Genomic DNA, 11119 nt, shown 5'->3' with positions numbered 1-11119 from the left:
ATCCAAACTCCGACAGTTGGTAACCCGGACCCGCATGAGCAGGGTAGAGGTCAGACCAAAGCAAACGGTCTAAAAGGCTCCACCGCCCCCTTTCCTTGCGCTGATTGGCAGCTGCAGGCTTCGCTATCTGATTGGCCGAACGAACGCAGCGCGTAGTTTAAAACATTGTATCAGTAACAAAGGTGCACCTCGTGGGTGGAGTTGTGCTCTCTGACTGCGAAAGTCCAGGTTCGGCTGCAGGGTGTGAGTGAGCCGGTACCGGAGGAGGAGCGAGTGTCCGTCTTTGGTGAGTTTGCGGGTCTCCTGGAGTCCAGCGGCTGGCTGTACGAGTTCTTGCTCTCCCGGGATAGGTTTTCAGAAAGCGAAGCTGCCGCCATCCCTTTTTTTGTCCTGCCTTTGGGCCTGGGGGTGGGCTTCGAGAAGAAGCCTAAAGCTAATTATACCACCTTCTCTACACCGGTGGGTGAGGCACCCTAATTAGAGTGGGTATTTTGCTTTTGGAGTGAGGTATCTGTTCATTCCTGTTGGCGGTCGGAAATGCCTAAGACTGGATTACATAATTAACCCGTCTCATCCCCTTCTCTCCTGGCATTTGAAGGGAAAAGGGAGTAGCAATTCAAGCAGCAAGAGGAAGGTGTCCTGGGGCAAGAAAACTGTTTCTTAGCTAGAATTTGCAGCCCCTTGTGTCCTTTAAGGTTCTCCTCCCTACCCACTCTTGTCTCTTTGTAGACCTAAGCTGCCCCTGCTGTCATGTCGCAAGGGATCCTTTCTCCGCCAGCCGGCTTGCTGTCAGATGAGGAAGTTGTAGTCTCCCCCATGTTTGAGTCCACAGCTGCAGATTTAGGGTCTGTGGTACGCAAGGACCTGATAACAGACTGTTCTGTCATCTCCACCTCCCTGGAGGATAAGCAGCAGGTAAAGGATTTGGACAGTGGCTTGGCAGCAGAAAGTGATATCCTCAGCCTGCTAGTTGTCCATACAGAATTAGTTTCAGGGCAAAGACCAACAATCCTAAGGGTCTGGGAGATGAATTCCAAATTAAGATCATGACAAGTAAAAAATGTAAATTTTTGTGTCCATAGGAAGAAACATTATTTACATTGCACAAATCAAACATTCTCAAGTGCATACTCAGTTAATCCAGTGAGAGAGGGCTAATAGTTCTCTCTTCTTCACTGTGATGCCTAGATGTATTAATTTACACAAGAGCATACTGCCCATTAAGTAAGGTTTTAATATCAACTGTAGCTTCCATTTATGGAGACTTTCTGCTAAACTGGGGTTTCTCAGCTGCAGCATTAGTGACATTTGTGGCCAGATAATTTGTTACAGGGGGCTGTCTTGTACCTTGGAAGATGTTTAGCATCGTACCTGGCCTCTACCCACTAGATGTCACTAGCTCCTTCCCACTTGTGACAACCAAGGAACTTACCCTGACATACCTCAATGTCCCTTGGCAGGAAAGTGGCTCTGGTTGAGATCACTTCTACTGATAAGTCTCCTCTTTTATAGAGAAAGTTTCATGAAAGTAGGAGCCTTAAGAAAGTCCCTGACTCCAGACTACCAGTGCCTATTAAAGTTTGGGGGCCATAGTAGGCAGATCTCTAAATATTTGTTGAATGAATGAGGTGGGTTCTATTAACCCCATTCTACAGATCAGGAAAAAGAGGCAGAGAGTCTAAAGAACTTGTTCAAGGTGTCATTGTTTTAAGTGATGGAATTGGGACTCAAATTTAGGTGTGTCTGCTTCCAGGGTGCTTACCTGTTGTGTTTTGCCAAAATACCACATGCTGATTTTCACACCAGTTAACCAGTTCTGATTCAGAATGTCATTGTGGCAAGCCAGGTTTTGAAGATACTAAAGATAGTGAAGGGTGATGAAGTAGTGAAAAAACACATGTGGATTGAAATGATTATAGAACTATAGAGTAGCTGTACAGAGACATTTGAGGTGAAATGGAGGTAGTGTTAGCATGATTCTCTGGAGCTATGCTATGTTTGCCCATCTGTTTGGAAGTAACTGCTGATTCCAGCCTGGAATTCTACCACAGGTTCCATCTGAGGATAGTACAGAGAAGGTGAAAGTATACCTGAGGGTCAGGCCCTTGTTACCTTCAGAGTTGGAACGACAGGAAGATCAGGTGAGTTTCTGAGGAGGGAGGATTCAAGATGGAATGATGCAGAACAGAAGGGGTTCCCAGGATTATTTCCTTCTGTGACAACTGTTTTCTTCCCCCTTCTCAGGATTGTGTCCGTATTGAGAATGTGGAGACCCTTGTTCTACAGGCACCTAAGGACTCCTTTGCCCAAAAGAGCAGTGAGCGGGGAATTGGACAAGCCACACATAGATTCACCTTTTCCCAGGTATGGAGGTACTGGTTTATGAGCAAGGGAACAACATGTAGAGGCAGCTTTATTCTCTCTTTAAAGGGATGCTTTTTACTTGACTCTGAGTTTCTTATATATGCATGTCTACAATTCTGGGGACTCTTGTTATGTGCTAACCGGTGCATCAAGTACTTTATGTGCATTAATTCCCAACATTTCTATTATTATTATTATTGTCCCTATTTTCCTAATAAGGATATTATAGCTCAGTGAAGGTTATGTTGTGGAAGCCATGTAGCTAGTCAGTGGTAGAGTTGGGACTTGCACCTAGAGCTACCCATCCCCAAAGCCCACACTTGTGATCATTGTGTTACCCCATTGTGTTTGCAGCATCAGACTTAGTGGCTAGCATTCCTTACGTATTTGTTGATTTGGATGAAAGATGCACTGGAAGAGAGTGGTTTTAATTTTTAATCTTGTAGAGTAGCTGGCAGCACTGTAGGAAGAAGTTGCTTAAGTAGTGTCCAGAAGCAGTCACCCAGGAAGGGATGCTTCTGCCTCTACACAGATGAGGGATGGGCGTCTGAGAAATTGGGTCTATCTCTAGATCTTCGGGCCAGAAGTGGGACAGGCATCTTTCTTCAACCTGACTGTCAAAGAGATGGTAAAGGATGTACTCAAAGGGCAGAACTGGCTCATCTATACATATGGAGTCACCAACTCAGGGAAAACCCACACAATTCAAGGTGAGTTAGTAGGCCTCACAGAATTGCTGATTGGCCTGTAATGGTGTTTTCTTTGCCTTTTGATGCTTTGAATTGGGGAATAGCACTTAGCTGTCCATTTTTCGCATGCTTCCAGGTACCATCAAGGATGGGGGAATCCTACCCCGGTCCCTGGCTCTGATCTTCAATAGCCTCCAAGGCCAACTTCATGCAACACCTGATCTGAAGCCCATATTCTCCAATGAGGTCATCTGGCTAGACAGTAAGCAGATTCGACAGGAGGAGATAAAGAAACTGGCCCTGCTAAATGGAGGCCTCCAAGAGGTGAAGTGTTGATGTTCACAGAGGTGGGGATAAGAGGATAAATCTCTGGAAAGTTTTGTGCTTATCTTTTTCCTGCGCCCCTCCAGGAGGAGCTGTCCACCTCCTTGAAGAGGAGTGTCTACATTGAAGGACGGATGGGTACCAGTAGCAGCTTTGACAGTGGCATTGCTGGGCTCTCCTCCATCAGTCAAATGACAAGCAGTAGCCAACTGGATGGTATGTACCATGATTGAGCTCTGTGCCAAGTAACAGTAGAAACCCACTCCCTTGCTCCCAACAGCTGTCAGGGGTAAAGACCAGAGGTTGCAACCCAAGTTGCTCCTTCTAAGGCCACTGCAGACCATAGGGGAGATGGACTCCTCTAGGGCTGATATCCTGTACATTGGCTTCTTCCCCAGAAACGAGTCACCGATGGGCACAGCCAGACACTGCCCCTGTGAGTGTCCCTGCAGACATCCGCTTCTCCATCTGGATCTCCTTCTTTGAGATCTACAACGAACTGCTTTATGACCTGTTAGAACCACCTAGCCAGCAGCGCAAGAGGCAGACTCTGCGGCTGTGTGAGGATCAGAATGGCAATCCCTATGTGAAAGGTATGGGAAAGTGGGAGGCAGGGGACGACCCTGAAAGGGGACTTGGGAGAAACCAGGAAAAGTTAGGTGCTCCCATCTTATGTATTCCTCTCTTCTTTGCTTTAGATCTCAATTGGGTTCATGTTCAGGATGCTGAGGAGGCCTGGAAGCTGCTCAAAGTGGGTCGTAAAAACCAGAGCTTTGCCAGTACCCATCTGAACCAGAACTCTAGCCGCAGGTGAATGGGTTGTGAGAGTCAGCTTTTCACTGTGTTCTAGGAAACATTGGTCCTCTACATAGTCATGGAAGATATACAGTAACTTCTCTTTTTTTTCTTGATTTCCAGTCACAGCATCTTCTCAATCCGAATCCTGCACCTTCAAGGGGAAGGAGATATCATCCCCAAGATCAGCGAGTAAGTTTTTCCATTTAGAAATTTGGGCTTTGGAGCGCTTGGGTGGCTCAGTTTGTTGAGCATCTGACTTCGGCTCAGGTCATTATCTCACAGTTTGTGAGTTTGAGCCCCATATTGGGCTTGCTGTCAGCTCAGAGCCCCCTTTGGATCCTATGTCTCCCTCTCTCTCTGCTCTTCCCCCTCTTGTGATCTCTGTCTCAAAAATAAATAAATCTTTAAAAAAAAAAAAAAAAAAAAAGAGGGGCGCCTGGGTGGCTCAGTCGGTTGGGGGACCGACTTCGGCTCAGGTCATGATCTCACTGCTAGTGAGTTCGAGCCCCACGTCGGGCTCTGTGCTGACAGCTCAGAGACTGGAGCCTGCTTCAGATTCTGTGTCTCCCTCTCTCTGCCCCAACCCCCACTTGTGCTCTGTCTCTCTCGGTCTTTCAAAAATAAATAAACATTAAAAAAAATTAAGAAAGAAATTTGGACTTCTTGGTCATAAGTGGTAATAGAAATAGGGGATAAGGGAGGGCCTCAGAGGAATTACTTCTGTTAGAGTCTTGCTCTGCTTCCTTGAGTACAGAGATTCTTGGTGGGTCCTCCCCTCCCCAGAACAATATGAAGGGCTGGAAAGCTCATAACATGTGGGGTCCTTATGTCAGATCCTGTCCATTCTTCAAGGTTGTCACTCTGTGATCTGGCTGGCTCAGAACGCTGCAAAGATCAGAAGAGTGGTGAGCGGCTGAAGGAAGCAGGAAACATTAATACTTCTTTGCACACCCTGGGCCGCTGTATTGCTGCCCTGCGCCAAAACCAGCAGAATCGGTGAGTTTCTGATTACAAGCCATGCGCTAGGATGATCTGGAGCACTGCGGTTTGCTGAGAGACTTCCTGGTCACCACTGGGGATGGTGCTGGGTTACACCAAAGGCTGAAATTCTGCTCAAAGCTCTGTTCTCCCTGCTAGGTCAAAGCAGAACCTGGTTCCCTTTCGTGACAGCAAGTTGACTCGAGTGTTCCAAGGCTTCTTCACAGGCCGAGGCCGCTCCTGCATGATTGTCAATGTGAATCCCTGTGCATCTACCTATGATGAGACCCTCCATGTGGCCAAGTTCTCAGCCATTGCCAGCCAGGTAAGAAGTTGTAGGTGTGATGGTTGTGCTCACTTTGGGCCGGTACCTTTATTTAAGGAATCTACTAGGGACTAGTTATGAATTCAGTTGATTTCCCACCCCACCCCTAGCTTGTGCATGCTCCACCTGTGCAACTGGGATTCCCATTGCTACATTCATTCATCAAGGAACACAGTCTACGGGCATCTCCCAGCTTAGAGACAGGAGTTAAGACAGACCCAGGCCTTGATGAGGACACTGAAAATGAAGCTGACATTTCCATGTATGGCAAGGAGGTGAGAATGCAAAAAAGCTTTGGCGTAGCAGCTTTATGGCCATGTATTTTCCATGCTGCCTTCCATCTGATCGCCTCTGCGTTTCTCCTAGGAGCTCCTACAAGTGGTAGAAGCCATGAAAGCACTGCTCTGTAAAGAACGGCAAGAAAAGTTGCAGCTGGAGATTCAGCTTCGTGATGAAATTTGCAATGAGATGGTGGAGCAGATGCAGCAGCGGGAACAGTGGTGCAGGTACCAGCTGAGCGACTCTTCTTGGTCTGTCAATAGGACCAGAGGGTGGGAAATAGAAACGATCACAGATCTTGTGCCTCAAGATCTGTCTCCCAAGCTTGCTTCTCAGAATCTTCACTCACTTATCTTCTCTTTTTTAAAAAAATGTATTATTGAAATATAAATGACACACAATGTTATATTAGTTTCACATGTACAGCCTAGGGATTTGACACTTCTGTACATTATTCAGTGCTCACCACAATAGTAGTCACCATCTAGGGCACCTGGGTGGCTCAGTTAGGTAAGCATATGACTTTTGATTTTGGCTCAGGTTATGATCTGACAGTTTGTGAGTTCCATCGCAGAGCTTGGTTGAGATTCTCATTCTCTCTCTCTCTCTCTCTCTCTCTCTCTCCCTCTCCCTCTCCCTCTCCCTCTCCCTCTCTCCCTCTCTCTCTCTGTCCCCCACTCATGCATCCATGCTTTCTCTCTCTCTGTCTCAAATTAAAAAAAAGAAAGTGTAGTCCCCATTGGTCAACCATACATTATTATAATATTATTGAGCGTATTCCCTATGTTTTACTTTTCATCTCTGTGACTTACTTATTTTATAACTGGAAGTTTGTACCTTTAAATTGCTTTTACCTATTTTACCCATTTCCCCTACCCCCCTGCCCTCCAGTTTGTTCCCTGTATTTAAGAGTCTGTTTTTTGTTTTAAAGTTGAGACCTGCATGGGGTGAGCTCGAGCCTTGCTTTAGGCCTCATGCTGACAGTATGGAGCCTGTGTAGGATTCTCTCTCTGCCCTTCAGTCACCTGCACCATCTCTCTCTCTCAAAAATAAATTTAAAAAAGGGGCACCTGAGTGGCTCGGTTGAGCGTCTGACTTTAGCTCAGGTCACGATCTCACGGTTCATGAGTTTGAGCCCCACATCAGCTTGCTGCCGTCAGGCTGTCAGCACAGAGCCCACTTGCTTTCCTCTGCTCCCCTCACTGGTTTGTGCTCTCCAAGAAAACAAAACAACAACAACAAAAAATGACAAGACTGGGGGCACCTGGGTGGCTCAGTCAGTTAAGTGTCCAACTTCTGCTCAGGTCATGATCTTGCAGTTTGTGGGTTCGAGCCCCACATCGGGCTCTGTGCTGACAGCTCAGAGCTTGGAGCCTGCTTCTGATAGTGTGTCTCCCTCTCTCTCTGCCCCTCCCCTGTTCACTCTCTGTCTCTCAATAATAAATAAATGTTAAAAAAAACTTTTTTAAATGACAAGACTGGAATAAAGTCTTAAGTTTAAAAATAAGTAAATAATTTTAAGTTTAATAGTATTTTTTTTTCCCCAAAGTTTTTTATTTATTTTTTGGGGACAGAGAGAGACAGAGCATGAATGGGGGAGGGGCAGAGACAGAGGGAGACACAGAATCGGAAACAGGCTCCAGGCTCCGAGCCATCAGCCCAGAGCCTGACGCGGGGCTCGAACTCACGGACCGCGAGATCGTGACCTGGCTGAAGTCGGACGCTTAACCGACTGCGCCACCCAGGCGCCCCAGTTTAATAGTATTTTTAAGTTCATTTGTTTTTAGATTTAACATATAAGTGAAATCATATGATATTTTGTCTTTCTATTTATTTTGAGAGAGAAAACATGAGTGGGGAGGGTCAGAGAGAGGAGAGAGCATAAATCCCAAGCAGGCTCCACACCAACAGTGCAGAGCCCATTGCAGGGCTCAAATGCACAAAGTGAGATCACAACCTGAGCCACAGTCGGATGCTCAACCAACTGAGCCACTCAGGCACCCATCTGATTTTGCTTAACCGAAGACTTTTCTCTGTCCATCCATATCACTGTAAACGGCAAGATTTCATTCTGTATAGCTGAGGAATATTGTGTGTGTGTGTGTGCATGCGTGTGTATGGATATCACATCTTCTTTATCCATTTTTCTCCTCTGAAAGTGAACATTTGGACACCCAAAAGGAACTGTTAGAGGAAATGTATGAAGAGAAACTAAAGATCCTCAAGGAGTCACTGACAAGTTTTTACCAAGAAGAGCTTCAGGTGAGTTGTCCTGAACCAGCCCCAGCCAGCTACTGATTCCCATCACTGGGTTGCCTGAGATAAATAGATTTTATAAATGCTGGTACAGCAGGAATATGTAACTCAAGTTTTTTCTAGTGTCTTTAGTACTATATATGTGTCAGTCTATGAATTGATTAAGGATTTGTTTGGCCTAGAAAATGGTATAAGTGCTAACAGGCATTAAGTGTCAGGGAAGGTTTTATTCACCATTTGGCCATCTGTTCCTGTAGGATTTGTCTGACTGTGGATGGAATTGTGTTCTCTGCTTCCCTCTTAGGAGCGGGATGAGAAAATAGAAGAGCTAGAAGCTCTTTTGCAGGAAGCCAGACAGCAGCCAATAGCCCATCAACAACCAGGGTCTGAATTGTCCCTTCGGCGGTCACAAAGGTTGGCGGCTTCTGCCTCCAGCCAGCAGCTCCAGGAGGTTAAAGCTAAACTGGAACAGTGCAGAGCAGAGCTACGTTCCACCACTGAAGGTGAGAGGTCACAAAGCATGAGAGTGTTTCAGAGAAGAACTGGTTTTCAAACTTGGGCCTTCTGACTCCAACTCCAAAATACTTTCATCCACTTGCACCTGTATCTCCCTAACCTCTCACTCTAGATTGCACATGGCCTCACTTTCTATATTTGTTGCAAGCTACTGTTAACTCAGTTAAGAGGGAAGTCGAAGGCTAGAAAGTCTACATTTTAAAGTTTCTTTTTTCCTTCTCTCAGAACTACAGAAGTATCAGAAAATGTTAGAACCGCCACCATCAGCCAAGCCCTTCACCATTGATGTGGACAAGAAATTAGAGGAGGGACAGAAGGTAACTGATACCTTTCTCTGTTACCAAGGCCCTTACATAAAGCAATTTCCTTCCCAGTCTGATTTACATGAGGACCAGGGGGTTTTTGTGGTGTCCTGGAGAGTGGCTACTTCATTTAACTGACTAGCCTTTCTAATTTTACATCTCTCAAATGGCTGTTGAGTGCCTCCAGATCATTATCCTGGTTGGTCTTGGCCAGTGTGGTTCCTACTCGTTTTTTTTCAGAATATAAGACTGCTGCGGACAGAGCTTCAGAAACTTGGTGAGTCTCTCCAGTCGGCAGAAAGAGCCTGTTGCCACAGCACTGGGGCAGGAAAACTTCGCCAAGCCTTGACCACTTGTGATGACATCTTAATCAAACAGGTAAGGGCACCCTATATATTTCCTTCTCTCACATCAGCCCACCCCAGAGTATATGTGAGAAAAAAGAATGAGAAGCAGATGAGAAAGGCAGACATTTGGGGGCTGGTTTGAGAGTGAGGAGAGTTTGTTTTCTTTGCAAAATAAAAATAACCATTCACTAAGTACAAGGCACTATGCTGTGTAATTTATAGGTGTTTTCTCTGTTGTAACAACCTGATGAAAATAAATAGTATTGTATTTCATCCAAAATGTGTAGACTTTAAGGGGTGCCTAGCTGGCTCAGGCAGTAGAGCATGAGACTCTTGATCTCGAGGTCATCAGTTTAGTTTATTCTTTTAATTAAAAAAAAAAAATGTTTTTAATGTTTATTTTTCTGAGAGACAGAATGCAAGCAGGGGAGGGGCAAAAGAGAGGGAGACACAGAATCTGAAGCAGGCTCCAGGCTCTGAGCCGGCAGCACAGAGCCCAATGTAGGCCTCAAACCCACAAACTGTGAGATCATGACCTGACACGAAGTTGAACCCTTAACGGACTGAGCCGCCCAGGCACCCCAAGTGGGTGTAGAGATTAGCAAAAATAAGTAAATAAACTAAAAAAATAAATAAATAAAAAGGAGCTGTGTATCTTGATTTGATACCTAGGCACTAACGCTCTTGGAGGTTAAGTAAACTTATTCGAGTTCATGCCACCTCATGGTAAAAAATGTCTTCCTCTTCAGTGCTATTTGTTGGGGTCTTAAGGAAAATACCCCCTATTCCATTAAAAGCACTAACTTAAAGAATTAATCTTTTTAAAAACAGTTGTTAATAACAGATGGTGAGTACCTTGCCCTTTTGTTTCTATAATACACCAGACAGAAAAGTTTTCTGTAACTTTATTCATCTTTCTAGGATCAGACCCTGGCTGAGCTGCAGAATAACATGATGCTAGTGAAACTGGACCTTCGGAAGAAGGCAGCATGCATCGCAGAGCAGTATCATACTGTACTAAAACTCCAAGGCCAGGCTTCTACCAAAAAACGCCTTGGTGCCAACCAGGAAAACCAGCAACCAAACCAACAGCCCCCAGGGAAGAAACCATTTCTTCGAAACTTACTTCCCAGAACACCCACCTGCCAAAGCTCAACAGACTGTAGCCCTTATGCGCGGATCCTGCGCTCACGGCGCTCCCCTTTACTCAAATCCGGGCCCTTTGGCAAAAAATACTAAGGCTGTGGGGAAGGAGAGGGCAGTCGTTGCTCTGAGGCGGGTCAGCTGCTAGAGAAATAGGTCTCTTTTAAGCTTTACCACATACCTGGAACTATATCCAGAATGCAATATACAGGTACTAGTTATTTTCTTCACTTTTGTAATATAATCACCTATGTAATCTCATTGCTTTTTTACTTATATGGTTTCTATGCACACACAAAGTTATATTAAATAAACATATTCACATTTTTTGTTTGAATTCCAAATTTAACAAATTCATTAAAACAGAACTTGTAAAATGGGAAAAAAAATTTGAAAATTAAAAATTCAGGCCCTTTGGAACCTTGCACAGGAATGGCAGTAGAGACGTGTAACTAGTGTACAGCTAAGAAAGCTTGGTAAAAAATGAATTCAAGGGACATTAGATATTCTAAACCTTCCTTAATATAAAATGAAGTGTCAGACTTTAGTTGGTGAATGGGTAACAAACTTGTTCTGGAAACAATAAAGGAAGGCTGGGCCCTGAGCTCAGAATAATCCATGGTATCTACAGTTCAAATTCATTACAGCAGACATTACAAGCATAGCATATATTACCTCCTACTGAATACACATGCACAGGCCTGAAACCCTCCAAGAGCACAGCAAGAATGACTCCCTTTGCCTTGTCTAAACAGGTGAAGGCTGAAAGAAACCATTCTGTTGGGAGAAAATAGACAT

General features: G+C 45.0%; 1 protein-coding gene across 3 annotated transcripts; it reads left to right on the top strand.

Annotated features, from left to right (window-relative positions):
• The first annotated feature begins 103 nt into the window (after positions 1-103).
• KIF20A (kinesin family member 20A) lies at positions 104-10658 on the top strand. Of its 3 annotated transcripts, none has more exons than XM_058735566.1 (19): positions 104-286; positions 730-915; positions 2052-2141; positions 2245-2364; positions 2936-3074; positions 3190-3377; positions 3464-3593; positions 3776-3970; positions 4076-4187; positions 4296-4364; positions 5028-5171; positions 5313-5478; positions 5646-5753; positions 5845-5984; positions 7917-8019; positions 8318-8516; positions 8755-8846; positions 9072-9209; positions 10100-10658. In XM_058735566.1, the coding sequence occupies exons 2-19, from the start codon at positions 751-753 to the stop codon at positions 10415-10417; spliced, it is 2616 nt and encodes an 871-aa protein (XP_058591549.1). In that variant the 5' UTR covers positions 104-286; positions 730-750; the 3' UTR covers positions 10418-10658. The 3 variants fall into 3 exon arrangements, with proteins under 3 accessions (XP_058591549.1, XP_058591533.1, XP_058591540.1); XM_058735550.1 differs by having other exon boundaries at positions 118-286; positions 5589-5753; XM_058735557.1 differs by lacking the exon at positions 104-286 and having other exon boundaries at positions 703-915; positions 5589-5753.
• Positions 10659-11119: the final 461 nt, after the last annotated feature.

Source organism: Neofelis nebulosa, chromosome 1, assembly GCF_028018385.1.
Source record: "Neofelis nebulosa isolate mNeoNeb1 chromosome 1, mNeoNeb1.pri, whole genome shotgun sequence".
In the NCBI taxonomy this organism is placed as follows: Eukaryota; Metazoa; Chordata; class Mammalia; order Carnivora; family Felidae; genus Neofelis; species Neofelis nebulosa.
Note: the sequence above shows the minus strand (reverse complement) of the source record. Positions and strands in the feature narration are given on the sequence as shown.